The sequence below is a fragment of the Cetorhinus maximus genome, chromosome 1, assembly GCF_964194155.1.
Source record: "Cetorhinus maximus chromosome 1, sCetMax3.hap1.1, whole genome shotgun sequence".
Classification (NCBI taxonomy): domain Eukaryota; kingdom Metazoa; phylum Chordata; class Chondrichthyes; order Lamniformes; family Cetorhinidae; genus Cetorhinus; species Cetorhinus maximus.
This window is the reverse complement of record NC_135879.1, coordinates 86543762-86570534: the sequence shown is the minus strand read 5'-3', so window position 1 is coordinate 86570534 and position 26773 is coordinate 86543762. Positions and strand designations below refer to the sequence as shown.

The 26773-nt window shown below is 43.6% G+C and overlaps 1 protein-coding gene across 5 annotated transcripts in view; it reads right to left on the bottom strand.

Moving 5' to 3' along the window:
• Nucleotides 1–26773, bottom strand: part of pde5ab (phosphodiesterase 5A, cGMP-specific, b) — a 232917-nt gene that overhangs the window by 103939 nt on the left and 102205 nt on the right. For all 5 annotated transcript variants that reach the window (XM_078543324.1, XM_078543308.1, XM_078543317.1 and 2 more), the window contains exons 2-3: nucleotides 7083–7665; nucleotides 5303–5392 (exon numbers count right to left, since the gene is read on the bottom strand). In XM_078543324.1, the coding sequence (XP_078399450.1) occupies nucleotides 5303–5392; nucleotides 7083–7661 (669 nt within the window). In that variant the 5' untranslated portion in view covers nucleotides 7662–7665. The remainder of the gene's footprint in view (nucleotides 1–5302; nucleotides 5393–7082; nucleotides 7666–26773) is intronic.

Here is a 26773-nt window from a genome sequence, read left to right as displayed (position 1 = left end):
ATGTCCGCACTGGCTCTCCAAAGGAGCATTATGGCCTACTGACATTGCCCTGCCTTTTCCCCATACCCCTGCAGCTTCTTTCTATTCAAATAATTATCTAATGCCTTCTTAAATGTCTCGATTGAACTTGCCTCCACCACACTTCCAGGCAGTGCATTCCAAACCCGAACCACTCGTTGTGTGAAAAAGTTTTTTCTCACGTCACATTTGCTTCTTTTGTAAATCAATTTAAAACTGTGCCCTCTCTTTCGTGATCCATTTACAAGCGAGAACAGCTTCTCCCTATCTACTCTGTCCAGCCCCTCATTATTTTGAAATCTTCTATCAAGTCTCCTCTCAGCCTTCTCTTCTCCAAGGAAAAAAGTTCCAACTTCTCCAATCAATCCTCATAACTGAAGTGTCTCATTCCTGGAAACATTCTTGTAAACCTCTTCTGCACACTCTCCAATGTGTTCACATCCTTCCTATAATATGGTGCCCAGAACTGTACACAATATTCCAGCTGAGGTCTAATGAGGGTCTTTTATAAATTCAGCATAACCTCCCTGGTCTTGTACCCTATGCCCCTATTAATAAAGCCCAGGATGCTATATGCTTTATAGCCTGTCCTGCCACCTTCAATGGTCTATGCACATTATCACCTCTATGCACATTATCACCCAAGTCTTTCTGCTCCTGCACGCTCTTCAAAATTTCACCCCTTATTTTGTATTATCTGTCCACGTTCTTCATACCAAAATGCACCACCTCACACTTCTCTGCATTGAACTTCATCTGCCCCCTATCTGCCCACTCCACCAACTTGTCTTTGTCCTCTTTAAGTTCCACAGCATCCTTCTCACAGTTCACAACATTTGCAAGCTTTGTATCATCCGCAAACTTTGAAATTGTCCCCTGCACAGCAAGATCTATATCATGAATATATATCAGGAAAAGCAAGGGTCCCAATAATGACCCCTGGGGAACTCCATTACAAACCTTCCTCCAGCCCAAAAAATATCCATTGACCATTACTCTCTGCTTCCTATTTTTCAGCCAATTTTATATCCATGTTGCTACTGCCCCTTTTATTCCATGAGCAATAACTTTCCTTACAAGTCTGTTGTGTGGCACAGACACGTGTGTCAAATGCATTTTGAAAGTCCATGTACACCACATCAACAGCATTACCCTCATCAACCTTTTCTGTTACCTCTTCAAAAAACTCCAGCAAGCTAGTTAAACATGATTTCCCCTTTAGAAACCCATGCTGGCTCTTCCTTATCAACCCATATTTTTCCATGGGACTACTAATTCTATCCCGAATAATTGTTACTAGAATTTTACCCACCACTGAAGTTAAACTGATTGGTCTGTAATTGCTAGACTTATCCTTACAATCTTTTTTGAACAAGGGCTTAATGTGTGCAATTTTCCAGTCCTCTGGCACCACCCCTGAGTCTAGGTAAGAAAGAAAGATTATGGCCAGTGCCCCTGCAATTTCTACACTCGCTTCCTTCAATATCCTTGGATGCATCTCATCCAGTCCAGGTGCCTTGTCAACCTTAAGTACTGACAGTCTATTCAACACTTACTCCTTATCAATTTTGAACCCTTCTAGCGACAGAGTTTCCTCGTCTGTCATCATGGCCTGGGTAGCATCTACCTCCTTGGTAAAGCCTGATGCAAAGTACTCAATTAATACCTCAGCCATGGCCCCTTTGTCCATGTGTAAATTCTCTTTTAGGTCCCTAATCGGTCCTACTCCTCCTTTTACCACCCTTTTACTATTTATATGCCTATAGAAGACTTTGGGATTCCACTTTATGTTGGCTGCCAGTCTTTTCTCATAATCCCTCTTCGCTTCTCTAATATACTTTTTCACCTCCCCTTTGAACCTTCTGTATTGGTCTTGGATCTCAATTGTATTTTCTACTTGACACCTGTCATAAGCGCACTTTTTCTTCTTTATCTTAATTTCAATCTCCTTTTTCATCCGGGGAGCTCTGGAAGTGAGTTCAAATCTCATCACTGCAGTTTGTGAATTTAGTTAATTAAATAAATATGGAATAAAATGTTAGTATTTGTTAATAATGACCATGAAACTGTTATATTTTCATAAAAACCTAACTGCTTTGCTACTGTCCTTTAGGGAAGGAAATTTCCCATGAATTGTGGCATTGAATTGTGACTCCAGACCCATTGCAATGTGCTTGACTCTTAATTGCCCTTTGAAATGGCTAAGCAAGCCACTCAGTTATATCAAATCATTAATTTATTTATGGAAAACTTGGTATCAAACTAGACATCGGATTCAGACATAACAAAGGTACATCCAGCCCAGTTGACAAAATCCTTACCCCATCCACCGCCTAAAACATTCACTCCCTCCACTACGTGTGCAAATAGCTGCAGTGTGCACTATCACCAAGGCTTGTTCGACAGCATCTCTCAAACCCATGACCCTCTTCAACTGGAAGGACAACAGCAGTGCATTCATATGAACACCACTAAGCAAGTTCCCCGTCAAGTCACCTACTATCCAAACTTGGAAATACATTGCTGTTCCTTAATAATCACTGGGGTCAAAATCCTGGATCTCCCTAGTTAACAGCACTGTGGACTGCAGCAGTTCAAGAAGGTGGCTCACTACCACCTTCTCAAGGGCAATTAGGGATAGATAATAAGGCAGGCCTTTCAAGCGACACACACTTTGCGAATGAATAAAATAAAAACAGTTTGGCTCAACTTGAGACAGTGGTTGCAGAGGGGAATGGAATTGGGAGGAGGGATATGGGTGTTTGTTGTGGGGGCCAAAGACAATGGCTTTGGTCTTCTCCTTAATGTTAAACTAAAGGAAATTATAGCTCATCTATGACTGGATTTCAGGCAAGCAGTCTCACAATATTGGAGCAAAAGCAATGGAACGGTTAAGAGAGATGGCAGATAGATTAGAGTCGGGTGTCACCGGTATAGATGTAAAGGGTGACCCAATGTTCTCAGATGACCGTGGCAAAGGGCAGCATATAGGGCCTAAGGGTGGGAATTGAAAGGGAGGACAACAATATTGGAAACATGGAATCATTTAGCAAAGGACCAAGGAGGGAAGGTTGGTGGTTTAGTAGCAATGAGGTCAAGAGTCCAGAAACATGGACAAGATAAGTTTGGAAATAGCATAAGGGTAGATAGGGGAGACACTAAAGAAAGATCCAGGCTCAGAGCTAGGGCAGGGAAAGACCTTCAGAGGAGTTTTGGCTTGGGTAGGCACGAGAAAAGGGGGGTGGGGGGGTGGTAGTTGGGGAGCAGAAGTATGGTGGAGGCAGCTGAACAAAGGACCTCATTGACAAATAGTTATTTATGGAACACTTGCATGTTCATATGCAGCAAGATCTAGATAACATTCAGGCCTGCGCTGATAAGTGGCAAGCAACATTCAAGCCACATAAGTGCCAGGCAATGACCATCTCCAACAAGAGAGAATCTAACCATCTCTCCATGACACTCAATGGCATTACCATCATTGAATCTTCCACTATTAACATCCTGGGGGCTACCATTGACCAGAAACTGAACTGGACTAGCTATATAAATACTGTGGCTACAATGGCAGGTCAGAGTCTGGGAATACTGCAGTAATTAACTCACTTCCTGACTCCCCAAAGCCTATCCACCATCTACAAAACACAAGTCAGGAGATTGTTGCAAGTGTTCTTCAGAATAGCGTCCTAGGCCCAAATATTTTCAAGCTGCTTCATCAATGAACTCAGAAGTGGTGTTGTTCACTGATGATTGCACAACATTGAGTGTGACGTGACAGAGAGAGCAGCTGGGAGTTTGTTAAGTGAGAGAATTCAGTGAAGAGGGAAAGGAGGTGCTCCCTTCTTTTTCTGCCTTTTTCAGGTTCTTATTTTGGTACAGAGGAACAAGCTGATTGGTGAGCAACTGGTAAGCTATTCTACTTATTTTACTTATAATAAATAGTTTGTAAGTTAAGGTATGGCAGGACAGCTCGGCCGAGTGGAATGTGCATCCTGTGAAATGTGAGAAATCATGGACACACCATGTGTCTTATAGGCAAACATGTGCAGGAAGTGTCACTGGCTGCAGAAGCTTGAGCTCCTGGGTTTGGAACCTGAGTGACAGCTGGAGTCACTGTGGGGAACCTACGAGGCAGAGACCTAGGTTTTTAGCACGTTTAGGGAGGTAGTCATACGGCAGATTAGGAGCATGCAGGCAGGGAGAGAATGGGTGACTGCCAGGTAGTCTAAAAGAACCAGGCAGGTAGTGCAAGCGTCCCCTGAGATTATCTCACTTGCTAACATTCTGGATACTGGTGAGGGTGATGGTTCCTCAAAGAAGTGCAGCAAAAGCCAAGTCTGTGGCAGCACAGGTGGCTCAGCTGCACAGGAGGGGAGGAAGGAGAGTGGAAAAGCAATAATGATAGGGGATTTGTCAGCACCATCCAAATCTGAAGAATTAAGTTGTTAAAAATAATGTATTGATAAACAGTTAAAGGGAAGAAAACAGGGGATAGCTAAAGAGCAGTTAACTCACAATGGGGTGAATGAAAGGGTGTCCCTCCTGCTTCTGTTACATAATGAGATGGGATGTCTGAATTTTTCCTCCTGGCTCTGACACACAAAAATACTATTTCTTGCATGTGAAAGTAATCTTAGCCACAATCTTAATGCACAACAGTTAAATTCACAGATGAACAGATGACATAATGTTAAGAGAGGCAGTGGACATAAACACTTCTCAAAGAGAGCCCAACATGGTTTGTATTTGGTTAATCAATTATAAAATAATTTTTCATTATGCTGTATCTTGTTTTTTATTTATCAATATGGGGAAATGCAAATTGAAGTTAAAAATAAGTGCTACAGGATAGACAGATTATTGCTCTGTCAGGGAATCAAGGTGTATGGGGAGCAGGCAGGATAGAGGAGTTGAAGCCCAAGATCAGCCATGATCATATTGAATGGTGGAGCAGGCTCAATGAGCCATGTGGTCTACTCCTGCTCCTGATCTTGTGTTCTTAGGTACACTCTGGGTGGGATAGAACTTGTTAAAAGCAATTTGAAACAGACCTAGCAGTAATGAACTTGATGCTCACCATGCTAATATACTAAGTGCACTGTTCGGTTCATACTGTACTATATATAGTGCTATAATACTGTACTATATATAGTTCTAGCCACAAAAATATTAAAAGTTGGGCCTAAGGGTAGTGCAGAATGCAATAACAAGACTCAGCCCCCTGCTCATTATATCACATCACAACTCAATCATAAATCATACTGTGATAGTAAATGGAAATCACCTCCTCTTTGTGATTCTTTATTGGCATCGATAGAATACTCTGCGTCTTGTAGCCCGTGATCTGGTCAACTTCTGCATTGAACCTGGGCTCCTGTGAGGGTCAGAGGACAGATCTGTAAGATATTATCACTATTTTTACAGAGCTGCAAATATATAAAGCGATAAACCAGCACAGATTGAGTTTTTCATTTTGGATTGTTCCCATCCATTTGTGCATTTGAGACCTTTAGTCTATTACTTGAAAGTGTAGCCACCATGACATTCTTCTCTTCAAAAGTATATGTAGCTTTGCAGATGCTTTCTTATCACTTGTTCTAGGATATGATATATTTTCAAAAAGACGTTCTGTTAGAAAATAACCACCTACAAAGCAGTAATGTAGCACCGGCTAGCAAAAGAAAACACGCTGGAGTTTATTACCGTCAGTTGCTTATACTGGCATTAGCTTGCTGTTGATGTTTCTTGTGTTTTTTCACACTCTAGTGCTAGTGCAGCATTTTTGTAACCAGAAGCAAGGAATACAGATTTAACACAGAGACTGTAACTACAATATATCGATTATGTTCTCAAATTTAATTAGCATCACATTAAAGTCCTTGTAAACTCTGTGTTAGAGGAGAGCTCATCTTCAAATAATATTGATATTCAATTCAGTTAAACTGGGTTATAATTTAAGACAAACATGAAAAAATTATTCTGCTGGTTGGCTTTATTTTTTTCATATTTTCCCCTCAGTTGTGAGTATGGTGACACCACACTGTCGGTTACAAAGGATTTCAAAATAAGGATGAGAATTTTAGCATTGAGACATTGTTTAACCAGGAGCCAGTGTAGGTAAGTAAGCACAGGGTTGATGGCTGAATGGAATTTGGAGCGAGTTAGGACACAGGCAGCAGAGTTTCGGATGACCCCAAGTTTACAGAGGGTAGAATATGAGAGGCCGGCCAGGAGTGTGTTAGAGTAGTCAAGTCAGGAGGTAACAAAGTTATGGATGAGGGTTTCAGTAACAGGAGTCCTGAAGCAGGGGAAGGGGCAGAGGCAGGTGACATTATGGAGGTGGAAATAGGTGGTCTTAGTGACGGCTCAGATATATGATTGCAGCCTCACCACTGGGTCAAATATGACACTGAGGTTACAACAGTATGGTTCAGCCTCAGACAAAGAAAGGGATAGAATCAATGGCAAGGGAGTGGAGTTTGTGGCTGCAGACTTCCCAATATTTATTTGTTAATTTAGATACAGTTTCAAGCTCTGAGGAAGAGTCATACGGACTCGAAACATTAACTCTGTTTCTCTCTCCACAGATGCTGTCAGACCTGCTGAGTTTTTTCAACATTTTCTGTTTTTGTTTCAGATTTCCAGCATCCGCAGTATTTTGCTTTTATCAAGCCTGAATCATTTGTTATTGCTGGGTATGCTGTTTCATGATCACTCCAGACACTCCATGTCCCTGATCTTCAACATTTCCAGGAGCTAAAATCAAAACTAAATACAATTTTATTATATTAATTCCCAGCACCCTGAAATTCCAATAAGTTTTATATTTCTGTGCAATTCCCAAGTCTATTTCATTATAGCAATCAGTAGAAAGGTTCAGATTTTTTTCTTACAAGTGTTATATGGAGAAATAGCTTCCTTTGGACAAGAGGATCAACTTAAAAATATATAAATGTAACTGCACTCACTAAAACTGTTACGAAAAGGAAGAAGTACCATCAGTGAAATTTGAAGTGATTAAGCCTAAACCTCTGCAGTAAAAGTAAATTGAGCTCTTCACGTACCTTATATGCATCTTCAATATTCAGTGGCTCTCCTGTAGCTGCTACATATCCAACAATTCCTTTGTTCCATTCTAACCGGATGCAGTTATTTGAAGCTTCTTCAGGAGTAGACCCTTCTGCAACATCAAAGAGCTGACTTACAAGAAACTTTTCATTTGAGCTGTCCTCGTGCACCAGGAAAAGTGAATACCTGTCGGCAGCAATAACTTCATTGATGTGAAGAAAGATTTTGTGACAGAGCGTTGTGACATCCAAATGGCTGGAAATATCCTTGACAAGTTCTAAAAGCCTGGAACACTGATCGTTCACAGGTATGGCTTCACAGGCAGCCTTTGGAAACTTGAATGGCATCTGTTCCTTTTTATCCGAGTCAAAGACAAATGTTAAACCCCCGACAGAATCTTTAACAAGGATGGGTCTCAGGGGTCTGTCAAATTCTGAAACAGAAATTTTCCTCGTAGGAGTCCCAGGAGCGGCACTCTCTGGCTGGGCCATTTGATTCACAAGGCTGAGATCTCTCACAGTTTCATTTGTAGTGGGAACAGTATGCACTCTTTCTGCAAACCATGCATTGACCATCTCCCTGTGAAATATAAACATATCACCTCATGGAAAACGGAAATGCTGTTTATTTGTGTTACCACCTACTCCTCGAGGGTTGCCATCAGAAACTTTACATTGAATATAACTATTAGCATATGTTAGCAGTGAGTTCATTAAGGTAACAGCCTGCCTGGCTGACCGTGGCATAGAGATCATGTCACCAGACTAGTAGCCCAGTAAGCCCAAGCTAATCTTGGGGGCACAATTTCAAATCCCATCACTGCAGCTGGTGGAATTTAAAATTCAATTAATAAATACGGATTATAAAGCTACCATCAAACTATCATTTTTTTCTTGTAAAAACCCATCTGGTTCACTAACATCCTTTAGCGAAGGAAACCTGCCTTCCTTATCTGGTCTTGACTACATGCGACTCCAGACCCACAGCAATGTGGTTGACTCCTAACTGCCATCTGAAATGGCCTAGCAAGCCTCTTAGTTCAAGGGCAATTAAGGATAGGCAGCAAATGTTGGCCTTGCCAATGATGCCCATGTCCAATGAAAGAATAAATAAGAAAAAAGCCACTAATCCTCAGTCAAGTCTCTACTGTAATAGATATATGTAAGTTGCATAAAAGTCAGCTCCACACATATTCTTTTCGGAGAGTGCCAATCTGCCCATAACAGACATAATGTGCAATGTTCAGGCCCACATAGGAACTAGAATTGGAGCATCTGATAGCATGCAAGCTAGGTATGGAGTGTGTTCTTACACAAATTGGGTTATATAACTTCTGAAACCCATGGCTCTCTCTTACTCTGCCGGAAATACTCAATTAAATTGCTAAAATGTGACAGTGATTTACTAAAGAATATATTTGAGAAAGAAACGGAGATGAATAGATATGTAACAGAGGGAGTAAGGGAGAGAAGATGTATGAGGGTAACTTTGACATTGGACAATGATGTAAAGGGAGTAATATTGAATCAGAGGCTATTAGACATCTCTCCTGACTTTCATTTGCAAAAGAGCGAGATATGATAACACGCAGCTGATGTGATATCGCCACTTTGCACTTTCTCCTAAAGTCAAAATTACCCCCCATGGGAGTGAGACAATGGACTGGATTTTATGCAGCCCATCACGGTGGGAATCATGGTGGCCAGGCTCACTTAATTGTGGATGAGGCCTCACGTCAGTCTCCCAGAGGTGGGAAACCTCCCCCGGTTAAGTCAGAGGGTGCAAGAGATTGTTACGAGATTCCCAGCTGCCGATGGTCAGATGTCAATCTGGCTCTTAATGAGCCAACTGACACCCATTATCCCTGAGCCCACCGCAATTTAGTGGTGGCTCAGGGATTAAATGGGGCCCACACAGATCTCCCACATCCTCAGAAGGCCATCCGGCTAAACCTGTCAGGTTTGCCAGTCGCCTCCCAGGGGGAGGTTCGCTCACGATCAGGCACTCTGTGCCCGATCGAGGGTTCTGGCATTGGGCGAGTGGGCTGCTGTAAGACCCCCCCATCACCCTTGCCTCCAGCCTCCATCCCCGCTTCTCCCATGATCCCTATCCTACCTTTACTCACCTGTGGCCTGGGGTCCCTCCGTGATCCTGGTCCTCAGGTGGGTGCAGTGTTGCCAGTAGCCAATCTCCCATTGACACAGCAGCAATGACAAGCTGCTGATCTCTGATTGGCCGGCAGCTCTCAGCGGGTGGGACTTACACTGGCGAGGACCTCAATCACAGAGAAGTCCCAATGGTAGTGAATTAAGTGCCTAAAGAACACTTAATTCCATCTGGCCTCCTCCACAGAACTGATTGGGTGTTCCCTCCAGTTCTCTGACTGGAGGGCGAACCCCCTCCCCCATTGACCCAACAAAATCCCGACCAATAGGTGAGTGAGGGTGAGAAGTAAAGGAGCTAGTTTGTGCCTGGGAATGGTGGTATTAAGATTCAATGAGGGAAAGTGAGTAATGTGTGACAGAGAGTATGAAGTAGTAAAAGATGAGAGATTGAGTCAATTAGGATTATATTCGCTGGAGTTCAGAAGAATGAGAGGGGATCTCATAGAAACCTATAAAATTCTAACAGGACTAGACAGGGTAGATGCAGGAAGGGTGTTCCCGATGGTGGGGGAGTCCAGAACCAGGGGTCACAGTCTGAGGATACGGGGCAGACCGTTTAGGACTGAGATGAGGAGAAATTTCTTCACCCAGAGAGTGGTGAGCCTGTAGAATTCATTACCACAGAAAGTAGTTGAGACCAAAACATTGTATGCTTTCAAGAAGGAATTAGATATAGCTCTTGGGGTGAAAGGGATCAAAGGGTATGGGGAGAAAGCGGGAGCAGGCTATTGAGTTGGATGATCAGCCATGATCATAATGAATGGCGGAGCAGGCTCGAAGGGCCGAATGGCCTACTCCTGCTCCTAGTTTCTATGTTTCTATGGTAAGGGATTATAGGAGGATACAGTGAGTACTGAGTACGTGAAGAGAGAGCATTGAATGATTGTATGGACACGTGATGAATCATCCATAATGAGTGGTTGAGGATAAAATAGCTGAAGAGTCAGAGCGAAATTGCTCTTTAGTAGGTGTACATATGGGCAATAATGAATTGGCATTCAGGTTTACACCCTGCCTAATTTTTCTTCCCCCATTAATTTCAATTCATTTGCACTACTGCAAAGACCACTGTTTGCATCAAGCACTCCTCGGTCAAGAACACGACCGTCAAGTTCCTTTTATTCCATTCCGAAAAAGAGCCTTTATCACGATCTTCACCATTGTGAATTTTTCAATACCCCAGACCAATCAAATTTATAACCTGGGTTACGTAATAATCTGATTTGTAGCAAATAGGCAATAAATATTATTTTTAAAATTCTTTCATGTGACGTGGGCCTCACAGGCTAGGCCAGCATTTTCAGTGCCCATTCCTAATTGCCCTTGAGAAGATGGTGGTGAGCCACCTTCTTGAACTGCTGCAGTCCATGTGTGGGTACCCACAGTGCTGTTAGGGAGGGAGTTCCAGGGTTTTGACTCGGTGACAGTAAAGGAATGGCAATATATTTTGAACAGCTGGCCCAATTAAGAACCGGGCCCAGACTATTCTAAAATTAATTTCAGGTATGATGCTCAAGCCAGCATAAAGAGATGATTTGAACTCTATCAGTTGAATAACCATCACTGAATCCCCTACAATCAACATCCTGGAGGTTACCATTAACCAGAAACTGAACTGGACCAACCATATAAATACTGTGGCTTCAAGAGCAGGCCAGAGGCTAGGAAACCCAATTAGTACAGTGGTAGTGCCACTGTGAAGGTGGGATTGGTCTCCACAAAGACTGTGCCGTGGTCACTTCTACTGATACTGTCATGGACAGATGCATCTGCGGCAGGCAGGTTGGTGAGGATGAGGTCAAGTATGTTTTTCCTGCTTGTTGGTTCCCTCACTACCTGCTGTAGACACAGCCTAACAGCTATGTCCTTTAGGACTTGACCAGTAGCAGTGCTACCAAGCCACTCTTGGTGATGGACATTGAAGTCCCCCACTCAAAGTACATTCTGCGCCCTTGCCACCCTCAGTGCTTCCTCCAAGTGATGTTCAACATGGAGGCACACTGATTCATCAGCTGAGGGACGGCGGTACATGGTAATCAACAGGAGGTTTCCTTGCCCATGTTTGACCTGATGCCATGAGACTTCATGAGGTCTGGAGTCGATGATGAGGACTCCCAGAGTATTATGTTCCTTCTGTTGGGTTGCTTTGCTCCCGAACACAGTTGCATGCCTATCTACAGGTGGGTGAGTTGGCAAACAATATACTGCAGACAAGTGACAGAGCACTAACACAATGTATGCTTCTCCAGCCAGACCCTATTCTAAACTACTCATTAACGTTGTAGCCCGTACTACATAGCCATTGGGTAATACAGTCACAGGGCAACTCCCTCCCGACTGTATACCACTGTGCCGCTAGCTCTGCTCTGCTGGTGATGATGGTGTCTGGGACATTATCTGTAAGGTATGATTCTGTGAGGATGACTATGGCAAGGCATTGCTTGACCAGTCTGTGAGATAGCTCTCCCAATTTTAGCACTAGCCTGTAGCCCCCAGATGTTAGTAAGGAGGACTTTGCAGGGTCAACAGGGCTACGTTTCTGGGGGCAGTCTGTCCAGTTTCATTCCTTTTTTGAGGCTTTGTTGCAGTTTGACACAACTGAGTGGTGGCTTGCTTCAGAGTCAACCACATTGCTGTGAGTCTGGAGTCACATATAGGCCAGCAGATGTATTTCCCTAAAGGGGCATTAGTGAACCAGATGGTTATCATTATTTAATTCCAATTTTTTATTGAATTCAAATTCCACCATCTGCCATGGCAGGATTCAAACCTTGGTCCCCAGAGTATTACCCTAGGTCTCTGGATTACTAAAATAAAAGCAAAAAACTGCGGATGCTGGAAATCTAAAACAAAAATAAAAATATCTGGAAAAACTCAGCAGGTCTGACAGCATCTGCGGAGAGCAACACAGTTAATGTTTCGAGTCCGTATGATTCTTCAACAGAACTAAGGAAAAATAGAAGAGAGGTGAAATATGAGCTGGTTTAAGGGGGGGGGTGGGACAAGTAAAGCTGGATAGAGGGCCAGCAATAGGTGGAGATTGCCAGAAGATGTCATAGACAAAAGGACAAAGAGGTATTGACGGTGGTGATATTAGCTAAGAAATGTGAGAGAGTCTCTCCTCCACCCCCACCCCCTTTCCAATCCCCCTATTTTCCAATAATTTATATATTGTTTTTCTTTTCCCACCTATTTCCATTATTTTTAAATGTATTTCCATCCATTGTTTTATCTCTACCTTTTAGCCTATTTCAATCCCTTCCCCCCACCACACCCCCACTAGGGCTATCTGTACCTTGCTCGTCCTGCTTTCTACCCTTAATGTCACCATTAGCACATTTCTTAGCTAATATCACCACCGTCAACACCTTTGTCCTTTTGTCTATGACATATTTTGGCAATCTCCACCTATCGCTGGCCCTCTATCCAGCTCTACTTGTCCCACCCCCCCCTTAAACCAGCTTATATTTCACCTCTTTTCTATTTTTCCTTAGTTCTGTTGAAGAGTCATATGGACTCGAAACGTTAACTGTGTTCCTCTCCGCAGATGCTGTCAGACCTGCTGAGTTTTTCCAGGTATTTTTATTTTTGTTTCTCTGGATTACTAGTCCAGTGACAATACCACTACACTACTGCCTCCCCTATTTACACCATTATTATGGGTGTTCCACACATCTCCCACTCCCTTCCTTCTAGCCACCCAGCAACCCCCGCCTCCCCAACCACCATCCCCTGTTCTTCAACAGCCACTGTAGAAATCCCAGGCAAAAATCCAGAGCGTTTCCATCCAACTGTTATGGTCGTTAAACATTTACTGAAAATAACAATATATATTTCTAATGCACTCTTCAGTAGAACAAATAACTATGCATTACAGGACAATGTAAAAGAAACTGGGCATCAAGGAGCAACAAGAGGAAGAATAGAAAAAGTGGGGTGTGGTGCTTAAAAACACAGTAGAAAAGTTTTTCAGTCGAAACAGGGAAGGAAATAACAAGATTGAAGAGTTCATACTGACTGAAAGGGATGCCAAAATGGAAGAGGAGAGTGAATGAGGAATAGGATAGCATGAGGGAGAATATGATGTGCATGGAAGTAAGGTGGGAGGTAAACATAGGGGATAAGATTAGAACAACAGGGTGAAAGTGAGGAAAAAGATATTGAAATCAATTTTTGGGGATGCAAGGGGTCAGTGAAGCTTGACCAGTTACTAATAACTGAAAAACTACTCTCCGAAGTATTTAGCTGCTCTATCATTGAATTAACTCTTGCCCTATCAGCTGTGCTAATTACTACATGGTCATTTAATTTTGCCAAGAAAACAACAATGGGCAGGATTCCTAGGTTGGTATGCTGATGCGATCGGCGGGCCCAGGAGCGGCCAGGGAACGAACTGCCGCCTGCAATCGGCCCTCAACTGCGGGGTGGGGGTGGGAGGAGGGTGGTCACTGATGTAAGCACAGGCACGGATGAGCGTGGAATTAAAGCTCCCTGAAGGCAGAGAGCTGACTCAGGGAGCTGAAGACTTCAAAACAATTAAATAAAGATTTTAAAATCCGGGAAAAAAATGTCCACACGTCAGAATCAGTCACCTGAACATATACCTGAATCGTCTGGTTGGTGTGTGGGGGCGGGCCCCACTCGCGATGCATAAAATGATGCGCGGTGACGTTGGGCGTGTGTCCCGATGTCACCGCGCATCATTCCGATCTTCAGTTCGGCGGGTGCGCACCAGAATCGGCTGCGTACCTGCCAAACTATCAAAGGTCTGTTAAGGCCATTTAAATAGCAATTAAAATCATTGACAGGGCTGCCCGGGATGAGGTTTCATGAAGGGTTTTTAAATGTAATAAAAAATTTTATTAAAATTCATTGACATGTCCCAGCTCACGTGACACTGTCACATGAAGGGACATGTCTGAATAATTCTTCTTTTTCTTTATTTCAATTTTTTAACATCAAAGTGATCTCCCTGAGGCAGCTTCGTGCCTCGGGGAGATTTCTGTGCTCTTTCGTGTGCATGTGCGAAAGAGCGCAGGCCCCGACTCTCCCTCCTCCCCCCACCCGCACAGGGAGCAGTCAGCGCTTCCGGGTGTGCATCACACTGGGCGGGCCTTAATTGGCCCGCCCACGTTAAATGGCGGCGCGCAACCGTTCGCGGGCATCGATCAGCTGCACACCTGCCCGCGCCCGCTCCCGTCCAGCCCGCCTGCCGCCTGAAAAATTCAGGCCATGATGAAAATTCTGCACATACATTTTTATAAATTTAATAATGGAAACCTCACCCCACCCTTGGATGAGGTTTCATCAAAAATGCAAAGTCCGCCTGGCAGATTTGCCAGTCCGCCAACCATAAGGTTGGACGGACCACAAGAAATCGGGGACAATTGGAAACTTAACAACTTTAATTGTTTTCTTTGACGTCAGCGGGCGCGCTTCTGACTTTTGCGCACGCCCGCCAACCGAAATATCGTGCGAGCACGAGATGACGTTGGGATGCTTGCCCAATGTCATCACGCGCTATTTAACACTCGAGCGGGTCGGGCGCACGCCCGCATGCCAACCTGAAAATTCTATCCAATATCTTTAAAGGAAAGCCCATCAGCAAAGCCATAAGGAAGAAAAGAGTTTTAAAAAAGCTATGAACTTCATTTTTTTGTAAGCAAGTAATGAGTAGTGGTATGGAGGAAATAATAGGCTGAATTATCATCCTTCCCTGCGGTGAGATTGATGGTACGGTGGGCATTTAATCAGCTATATAAAGGGAAAGGCACAAATAAAGAGAAAGGTGGATAGATAATTACTTTCCTCATTGTAGCATCTTTTTTTAGAACACAATTTTGAAATCAAATAAGCTTATCTGTGGGAAACAAATCGGAAGAGAGGATAGGAAAGAGAGGAGGGACCGGTGGGAAGACATATGAAAATGATGCAAGAAATGTACACACAATAAATTTGCCTGGAATTATGAATGATTTGACATTAAATGCAAACAAAGATAAAGCTTTGTTATATTAGACATAAACACACTACAATAAGCTGATTCGGGGTTCTGCTGATACTGACAGTTGCTGTCAATACAGGCTTTGGCAGTATATCCCACACCAATCATTATATTCACTTTTTTAATAATAGTGGTGTCATTCCTGTTGGCTTGTCCATGACTAATTTGCAGTGGATTATCAAAATATTTCGCAATTGATTTATAACATCAAATACATAAGGTAAAAAAATGAGATAAATACTGGACAGAAACCAAAAGTAAATATATAAAAGATATATTTATAGACATTAAAAAGTTAGATAATTATTTTCCCTACAGCGGTAGCAATCAAATCCTTCATTCACTGTCACGCAAAGTTATGATCAGTGATGATCTGTGTATTGTGGCAATATGATCTACCCTGTTAACAGCTCATGGGTCTATTTAAGTCATATTTTTTGTAGGTTGAATTGCCAATTATTCACATGAATTGTACCCTAAATATATTCAAAATTTCACATAAGAATGTTAACAGTAATTTAATCCAGCTCCTGAATTGTAATTTGGGTCATGGGAAAGGTTGATCGAAAGGATATGAGACTAAGACTGGCACAGCCATCATTATTATTTGATTAGCTTCTGTAATTCCTAAAACAATTTTATTGTGCCTTTGCAGTCGAGAAAAGTCTATGGTGCTCTCAGGATTTTGTAGATATCTTTCCAATACCACTGGCACAATAAAGAGCAGTGATTAATTGACATCCTATAACTAATTGCTACACTGTGAAGTTACAACGATGAGATTAACCAGTCTGTTCCTCAGTCAAAACATGCATTATAAAGAACTGTATAGTTGAACTGCATTTCTATCAATGTTAAGACATCAAACATAGGACATATTTTTGTCATCTCAAATATTCCTTATGCATTTGTTATCACCCCTCCACAGTACAACGCACCTATTCACCATCAAATATTTACATGTAACTCAAGGTCATGTTTTCATCTGGCTAGCAACATGAACAAAAAGAAAAGCAAGGAATTCTTATTGCCAATGTTAGTGGACAAAAACTTTTCAATTTATTACTTGAGAGGAAATGTTAAGTCATTTATTCCAACCAATTAATGCCTGCATCACAACTGCCGACAGGAAAATGTCATACAAATAGATTAAGAGTTTGTCTTCTAACAACAGTTGCAGCAATTTCTAGATTTAGATACAAATAAGCAGAAGAGCAATAACAGTAGAAAGCAATCGTGGATTCTATTTGTTTTTTTTTACCTCTATTCTGTATCCTTTGCATTCCTGACTATTAGTGGTGTGTTATAGATCACTCAGCGAGTCCAAGTTGCTGTGGCACCATAGCGATGGGAGAGGCTCCAACAATCTTTCCATCACATGGCTGACCAGGAATCCCTTCTACTCTTACAACTGGGTGCATGTTGGAAGAATTTGCAACTTGGTCATATATGGAATTACCCTGGGGTGGGACTTGAACACAGAGCTTCTGGCTCAGAGACAGGGATGCTGCCCACTACGCCACAAAATCTCCTCCCTAATGATTGAGACATTTTAAAGGCCATTCAAGGAAACTTTGTACAGAATATTATGGTGTGGACATGGGAGGAGACAGGGTGGGAGGGAGATATAAATGAAAACTGAGTTCTAAATTCAAAACACATCTATGAGTTACTTTACATACAGAAGGATAAGATTTATTAATTTTATTGAGAAAGCTGCTGTGATTATAAAGCCATGAATACTAATTAATTCTTGCAATGACATTTTGCTATAATTGGTGAACAGAAGAATTTCACCCTCAAGGAGTTTTGATGACACTAGACAATCAGCCATGGAGTTACTCATAATGAGTCAGAGGATTCAGAGTTTTATAACAACACAGATGTTTATGCTATGTATGGGTAACATCAGGACGACTGATTTACAGTAACTGAATAAGTCAAATTCTATTTTTATTAAATGCTCTTCTGGGAATTTTCTTTTTTCTTTTGGGGATTGAATTTCATAATTCTATCATAAATAAAGACTGAAAATGCTGGATATACTTAGCAGGCCTAGCTGCATTGTGGGAGAGATCCTGAGTTAACGTTTCAGGTCTATCCTTTCATCAGAACTGGAAAAGAATAGAAACGTGATAGGTTTTAAACATGTGAAATGGGGACGGTGGGAAAAACAAAATTTCACAATTCGATCCTTTGCTTTTGTGACAACTGTAAATGAGCAGTCTTAATTTTATGTAATTTCCTTTACTTATGTATTTAATTTCTGTCAAAATGGTCTGATGCACTAATTGGAGGTACATATCGACACCAGCAAATTGCATAGGGGTTCTCTCATGTATGCCATTTCTGAGTGTTTCTGCTGATCTTCTGTAAAAGTTGAATGCAAGCATACAAAGTGATAGTCAGGTAAAAGCCAGTGTTTTTTGTGCCTGTGCTATATCATCATGGTGCAACTAAACACCATGGGCTGAATTATATGGGTCCCCCACCGGGCATGTTTTCAGCAGGGGGGTGTAAAATATGTTGCACAGGTATCCCACCGCCCTTCCGCCGACCCCCAGGCTGGTCTGCATAACACGGAGGATGGGTAAGGTGCCCACTGGCCCGCCCACCCTTAAGCCAAATAAGGCCCTTAAGTGGCCAATTATTGCCCACTTAAGGCCCTCAATCCACCTCCACACTATAATATACCGAGCAGTGGAAGGCGGGTGAGAGTGGGAAGGGCTGTTTTTTCACCCAAGTTGGTGAAAAGGCAGGATGGAAGGCGGGGGGCAGTGTACATCCTTTGGGGGGGGGGGGGGGGGGGGGCGGAGTTTGTGGTGGGTACCTATGTGCATTGGGAGCACCTCCCCCACTAAGATCATACCCCACTTTGTGCCTCCCCACCTGGCCTCCAAAACATACCCCACCCCCGCTGCTGACCTTCCTCACCACCCTCCCTGGGTGCCTGATTACTGTTTGCAATTCCAGCAGCGCCCACTCCTGAGTTCTGAGCACTGCGGGGACTGCAACAGTTGCCGGCCAATCAAATTGGCCAGCATCTCTCAATCTCCCATTCCCTGCTTGTTAAGGTGCCTTGCAGCATGTTATTACTGTGGGCTGGCCTTTTTTAAAGTTGGTCGGTTTCCAACCCACTTTTCTTCCTGGAGACCGCGCAGTAGCTCATGGAGTAAAAGGACCATAAAAATAAATGGATATGAAATTGGATGACTGATAGGAAACAGAGAGTAGTGGTTAATGGATATTTTTCAGACAGGAGGAAGGTTTGTCGTGGAGTTGGGACCTTTGCTCTTCCAGATATATATTAATGACCCTAGACCTTGGTGTACAGGGCACAAGTTTGAAATCTGCGGATAATACGAACTTGCATCATGAACTGAGGAGGATAGTCAGAACTCCAAAAGACAAAGGCAAATTGGTGGAATCGGCAGACAAGTGGTAGATGAAGTTCAATGTGGAGAAATGTGAAGTGATTACTTTTAGTAGGAAGAACATGGAGAAACAATATAAAATAAATGGTACAACTCTAAAGGTGATGCAGGGGCAGAGGGAGCTGGGTGTCCGTGTGCAAAAGTCATTGAAGGTGGCAACAGGACAGGTTGAGAGAGTGTTTATTTTTATTCACTCATGGAGTGTGGGAATCACTGGCTAGGCTAGCATTTATTGCCCATCCCTCGTTGCCCTTGAGAAGGTGGTGTGAGCTGCCTTCTTGAAGCGCTGCAGTCCATGTGCTGTAGGTACACCCACAGTGCTGTTAGGGTGGGAGTTCTAGGCATTTGACCCAGCGACAGTGAAGGAAGAGCGATATATTTCCAAGTTAGGGTGGTGAGTGGCTTGGAGCGGAGCTTGCAGGTGGTGGTGTCCCCAAGCATCTGCTGCCCTTGTCCTTCAGGTAGCTGCCGTGGGTTTGGAAGATGCTGTCTAAGGAGCCATGGTTAGTTCCTGCAGTGCATCTATTAGATGGAACACACCGCAGCCACTGAGCATTGGTGGTGGAGGGAGTGAATGTTTGTGGGTGTGGTGCCAGTCAAGTGGGCTGCTTTGTCCTGGATGGTGTCAAGCTTTTAGAATGTTGCTGGAGCTGCACTCATCCAGGCAAGTGGAGAGTATTCCATCACACTCCTGACTTGTGTCTTGTAGATGGTGGGCAGTCTTTGGGGAGTCAGGAGGTAAGTTACTCACCACAGGATTCTTATCCTATAACCTACTCTTTTAGCCACAGTATTTATATAGCTAGTCAAGTTCAGTTTCTGGTCAATGGTAACTACCAGGGTGTTGATAGTGGGGGATTCAGCGATAATAATGCCATTGAGTGTCAATGGGTGATGGTTTGATTCTCTCTTGTAGGAGATGGTCATTGCCTGGCACTTGTGTGGTGCGAATGTTATTTGTAACTTGTCAGCACAAACCTGGATATTGTCCAGGTCTTGCTGCATTTGGATATGGACTGCTTCAGTATCTGAGGAGTTATGAATGGTGCTGAACATCGTGCAATCATCAGCGAACATCCCCACTTCTGACCTTATGATGGAAGGAAGGTTATTGATGAAGTAGCTGAAGATAGTTGGGCCGAGGACACTACCCTGAGGAACTCCTGCAGTCTTGTTCTGAAGCTGAGATGATTGACCTCCAACAAACACAACCATGTTCCTTTGTACTAGGTATGACTCCAACCAGTGGAGAGTGTTCCCCCTGATTCCCATTGACTCCAGGTTTGCTCGGGCTCCTTGATGCCACACTCGGTCAAATGCTGCCTTGATGTCAAGGGCAGTCACTGCCACCTCACCTCTGGTGTTCAGCTTTTTTGTCCATGTTTGAACCAAGGCTGTAATGAGGCCAGGAGCTGAGTGGCCCTGGCAGAACCCAAAGTGGGCATCAATAAGCAGGTTATTGCTCAGCAAGTGCTGCTTGATAGCACTGTTGATGACCCCTTCCATTACTTTACTGATGATCGAGTGTAGACTGATGGGGCAGTAATTGGACGGGCTGGATTTGTCCAGTTTTTTGTGTACAGGACATACCTGGGCAATTTCGCACATTGTCCGTTAGATGCCAGTGTTGTAGCTGTACTGGAACAGCTTGGCTAGGGGTGCAGCAAATTCTGGAGCACAAGTCATCAGTACTATTGCCGGAATATTGTCAGGGCCCATAGCCTTTGCAGTATCCAGTGCCTTCAGCCATTTCTTGATATCATGTGGAGTGAAACAAATTGGCTGAAGACTGGCATCTGTGATGCTGGGGACCGAGGTGGATCATCCACTCGGCCCTTCTGGCTGAAGATTGTTGCAAGGACTGTGCGGCGGTCACTCCTACCGATGCTGTCATGGACCGATATATCTGCAGCAGGTGAATTGGTGGGGATGAGATCAAGTATGTTTTCCCTCTTGTTGGTCCTCTCACCACCTGTCGCAGTCCCAGTCTAGCATCTATTTCCTTTACAACTCAGTTAGCTCGGTTAGTAGTTGTGCTACCAAGACATTCTTGGTGATGGACATTGAAGTCCCCCACCCAATGTACATTCTGCTCCCTTGCCACCTTCAGTGCTTCCTGCAAGTGGTGTTCAACATGGAGGAGCACTGATTCATCAGCTGAGGGAAGGCAGTTTGTGGTAATCAGCAGGAGGTTTCCTTGCCCATGTCTGACCTGATGCCATGAGACTTTGTGGGGTCCAGAGTTGATGTTGACTCCCAGGGCAACTCCCTCCCGACTGTTTACCACTGTGCTGCCACCTCTGCTGGGTCTGTCCTGTCCAACCAGCAGGGATGCTGATAGTGGTGTCTCAGACATTATCTGTAAAGGTACGATTCCATGAGTATGACTACTAGTCTGTGAGACAGCTCTCCCAATTTTGGAAGAAGCCCCCCAGCTGTCAGGAGGGCTTTGAGTGTCAGTAGGGCCAAGTTTGCCTTTGTCGTTTCCAGTGCCTTAAGTCGATGCCAAGTCTGACCAGTTCCATTCCTTTGTAGCCGATTATACAACTGAGGGCAGTTAAGAGTCAACTATGTTGCTATGGATATGGAGTCACATGTAGGCCAGACCAGGTGAGGATGGCAGATTTCCTTCCCTGAAGGGCATTAGTGAACCAGATGGGTTTTTATGACAATTGACAATGGTTTTATGGTCATCATTAGATTTTTAAGTCCAGATTATTCCACCAACTGCCGTGGTGGGATTCAAGCCCAGGTCCCCAGAGCATTACCCTGGGTATCTGGAATCCTAGTCCAGTGACAATATCACTACACCACCACCAACACCTCTCTTAAATAAAGCATGCAGTATTCTAGACTTTATGCCTCTATTAATAGAGTACAGAGCAAGGAGGTTACGTTGAAGTTGTATGTGGCACTAGTTTGGCCTCAGCTGGAGTACCGTGTACAGTTCTGGATGCTGCACTTTAGGAAAGATGTGAAGGCACTGGAGAGAGTGCAGAAAAGATTCACGAGAATGGTTCCAGGGATAGGGAACTTCAATTACATAGATAGATTGGAGAGGTTGGAACTGTTCTCCAAGAAGGAGAGAAGGTTGAGGGAACATTTGATAGAGGTATTCAAAATCATGAAGGATCTGGACAAAGTGGATCAGGAGAAACTGTTCCTGCTCGTGAAAGGATTGAGAACGAGAGGGCACAGATTTAAAGTAATTGGCAAAAGAAGCAAAGGTAACATGAAAAAACTTTTTCACTCAGTGAGTGGTTAAGGTCTGCAATGCACTGCCTGAGAGTGTGATGGAAGCTGATTCAATCGGGGCCTGCAGAAAGGGAATTTGATTATTATCTGAAAAGGAAGAATGTGCAGAGTCACAGAAAGAAGATAGGAGAATGACACTAAGTAAGTTGCTCATTTGGAGAGCTGTGCAAACACAATGGGCCGAATGGCCTCCTTCCGCACTGTAACAATTCTGTGATTCAGTATGCCCCACCTGTAAAATCGAGTGCCATGACCCACATTGCCCCCACTTACTCCTCCCACAAAAAGCTGCAATTACACCTTCCTACCACTGGAAGCATTGATCACACACCAGTTGCAGCTGTTGTTTTTGCATTCTACAAACTTCAGAAAATACTTCAACCTGAGAGCAGCAGTGAGTGTAAAATATCAGGAAAGGCTGCATAGGCTGTGCCTCCATTTGCTTGATAAAAAAGATGGCTGGGGTGACCTAACATAGACCTTTAAAATTATGAAAGATTTGTTGGAGTAGTTGGAGTAGAGACAACGTTTCCACTCTTGGGAAAGAGCCTATCAGGAGGCCATCAATAGAGGAGAGTCACCAAGAAATCCAACAGGGAATTCAGAAGAAACCTCTTTACTTGAAAGACTGATGAGAATGTGGAACTCACTACCACAGGGAGCGGTTGAAGTGAATAGTGTAGATCCATTTAAGGGGAGGGGAGACAAGCATATGAGTGAACAGGGAATAGAGGGCAGAAAAATCAATTGTAATCCTAGGCTTTTATACATATATTTATTTATATTAATAAATGTTTTAAAAGATACGTAACTGAGAATAAGCCACCCATGCCCCGCTCCCTCCCCCTGCCTTCACCCCATCCCCCATGGCAGGAATGGTGCATGGGGAGGGTTAACCTGACTGCATATCTGTCCCTCGAACCAGTTTTAACTTGTTGCGCCTGTGGTCTCAGAATGGGGCCAGTAACATTGCTGCTTTTGGATGATGCAGTGGTGTCATTTTGAAATTGGCCTACAGCTAAGTGTCCAAAGTGATTGTTTCAGGTTGTCGGTCCTTTTAAATGTGCAGTTGAGGTGTCATCAGTAAACCCAATCGCTGTGTTTGTATTCACAGCTCCAACAATTCCACAGGCCACAGAGTAAGACTGCGTCCTCACACCCCACCCACATAATCTGAGCCACTGCCACCTTGAGCTCCCGCTTAAACACAACCCTAAATGTAAGTCACTTTTAAATGTAAATTCCGTTTTACTGGATTGAAAAACAATGATGGCGTGACATTTTTAACCAAGTCCAAAATTTCAACTGCCATAACTTGTTATTTAGTAATTTAGTATGATGTAACTATGTTTCAATATAACCTAAAAAAAATCTCTTATCACTCTGCATCTTTTAAGGATATAGTCCTTGAAAATTACTTCAGTGCAATTTTTTTATGATTAGTGCTGTATTTAATGGGCTGTATTGGTTGCATCAAGTTCATGAAGTTATGGGAGCCTTATAAAATTTATCAATGCCTCCAAACATTAATGCAAAACACCATAAAATTCACCAATGACTTCAGACTTTGAACAATAAATGCAACCTATAAAAAATAAAACACCTCTCTACGATTTATAAACATTGCTTATGTGATAGCTTGTTTGGTTTGGCAAGGTGAGTGTAACAGAACAGCCAGGTGTGATACCTCCAGGTCTGTATCGCCAGCATACACACAAGCTGAGCAGCCTGAGGATGCATGGTGCTCGTGAGCATAGGAGAACTGTTTGACCAGGAGCGTTGCTGAGCTTGAGCCGAGCTCAGGACCCTAGCACTATTGTAGAGAACACTGAAGACTGTTACATCTTATGTGATTGTACCGTTGGAAGTGGCAAAGAAGAACAGCATCGTCTTATCTCTCTGTCTTGAGCTTCCCCCGTTTATGCTGTCTTATGATAATCTCCTGCGGCCACGGCTGGTTTTCCACAGCGTTGCCTCCACCTCCTCATCAACAAGTTTGAGGCCTCTTATGGTTCCCGTATCTCCTGTTAAAATCATAAATCAGCCCTTAACAAGATGAAAAATAGCTTGTTTACATGATTAATGGGGCCAAGGTAGAAGTGTTCACATCGCGGCCCTGTTTCAACCAATTCTACCAACACCACGCACAGCAAGTAGTGTATACAACATTTTCGTACCGCTGATTTGATCAAGTACCAACATCATGCCTGAAGACGGAAGTTGTCGATATCAGAAACACGGGTCTTTTTCAAGACCGGCATTGACTGTTATATCTGCTAACGTTGAAGGATTCTCTGTAGCTAAACAAAACATCCTCGCCACATTATGCAATGAGTTGCAGTGTGATGTCCTCTGCCTGCAGGAGACACACAGAGGAAGTGAGAACAACCGCCCAAAAATACCAGGAATGTTCCTGGTTATTGAAAGACCTCATCGACAATATGGCAGTGCTGTATTTTTTAGAGCTGGTTCAGTTGTAGAAGCCACTTCTAAAACAGAGGAGGACAACATCGAAATTCTAACTGTAGAGCTGAGCAAAGTAGTAGTGACCCCAGTGTACAAGCCACCTGGCACAGATTTCAGCTTCTCTAACCCTGTACCCAACCTGCAAAGTAAACCACAGATCATCATTGGAGGCTTTAATAGCGACAGTACCCAATGGAGGACAAGGAGTCTAACAACGATGGAGAAGCAGTCGAAGAATGGATGGACGCTAACCAGCTTAGTCTCATCCACGATCCTAAATTGCCAGCCTCCTTCCACAGTGCCCGATGGAAGTGTAGTTATAACCCAGATCTTGCCATTGTCAGCAACGACATCGCTGGCCTCTGCAAGAAGCTTGTCACAGACCCAATACCACAGACACAACACCGTCCTATTGGTATCCAGGTAAATGCAGCAGTGTTACCAACCGTCGTACCATTCAAAAGGTGCTTCAGCTTCAAGAAAGCCGAATGGAACGAGCACTTGACCGTAAGGTTAAACGCATTAAACCATTACCTGAGCACTACAACTTGTTTGCAAAAGCTGTCCAGAAAACAGCCAGAAGGAAGATCCCCTGAGGTGTAGAGCACACTACATCTCTGGTCTCACCAAGGAGAATGCTGAACTCTACTGGAAGTATGTCTCAATGTTTGAATCTGACCCCTTCTCAGAGGAAACAATATCTACCGGTGAGAGGGTGATGTTAAGTATCTCTCAAGAGCGTCAGAACACCTGGGACACCTTGATAGAGACAACAGATCTTACAAAAAACAACAAGAAGGCATGGGCTCTCATACGCAAACTTGGAGGTGATCCCAAGAAAGCTGCCCAACATCTAAATGTGTCTGCTAACCAAGTTGCACACCAGTTGCTCCTAAATGGAAAAATCAACAAGAAACAACCAAGAGCACAATTAGATAGGAAGAAGTACAGCAATGACCCTGGCTTCACTGGACCGTTCACCATGGAAGAGCTGGAAACTGGTATATCTAGTCTAAAACACGGGAAAGCAATTGGTCTTAACAACATAGAACGGAGCAGATAAAGCATTTTGGACAGCAAGCAAAGAAATAGCTTCCTACAATTGTTCAACCACTGACTGGCAACACACAAGCTACCTAATATTTAGCAGAAGGCACATGTAATAGCACTATTAAAGCCCGGAAAAGATCCCTCAGATCCTAAGAGTTTTTGGCCAATTTCACTGCTTTGCCACACCAATAAGCTATTTGAACGCCTGATACTCAATAGGATAGTACCAACTGTAGATGAGAAGATCATTCTAGAGCAAGCAGGTTTCCGCCCCGGCAAATCAACAGCAAGCCAACTGCTCAACCTCACATAACATATCGAAGATGGTTTTGAGCAAGGGATGATAACAGGTGCTGTTTTTGTAGACCTGTCAGCAGCATACGATACAGTGAACCATAGACGTCTCCTCTGAAAGATCCTACAGATGACAAAAGATATTCACTAACAGAGCTGTTAGAAAGCATGCTTCAGAATCATCGGTTCTATGTTGAACTAGGTGGGAAGCGCAGCAGGTGGCGTATTCAGAAGATTGCTCTTCCTCAGGGAAGCATGCTTGCATTGCTGCTGTACAACATCTACACGAATGACCAACCTATAGACGGAGTCACACGCCATTTTATATATGCTGATGACTTATGTGTCACTGCCCAAAGCACTGATTTTAACACCGTGGAGAAAACGCTTTCTGAGGCCTTGGAGGGACTAACATCCTATGATGAAGAAAACCACTTTTGCGCAAACCCATCAAAGACGCAAGTTTGTGCATTCCACCTCAGAAACCGTGAAGCCAAACGCCAGCTTAAAGTAACCTGGTGTGGAGCAACACTGACGCATTGCGAGCACCCTATCTACTTAGGAGTCACCCTTGACAGATGCCTCACCTTCAAGATCCACATCGAAAAGACAAAGGCAAAAGTGAGCGCACGAAACAACATCCTGAATAAGCTCACTAACACAAAATGGGGAGCAAGCTCGAAAACATTGCGAACCTGTGCACTTGCTCTTTGCTATTCCACTGCCGAAGATGCCTGCCCTGCATGGGAAAGATCTACTCATGCTAAGAAGATGGATGCCGTTCTGAATGCAAGCTGCCGACTTATCACAGGTTGTTTAAAACCAACAAACACCAACAGCCTATATATCCTGGCGGGTATCGCTCCCCCCGATATAAGAAGAACGGTAGCCAGCAAGAAAGAGCGGCTCCATCAAACACCAGATGAGAGGCACCCTCTGCATGGTCATACACCTACACCCAGCCGTCTAAAGTCAAGGAAGAGCTTCATGAACAGTGTCGTTCCATTACAAACAACCCC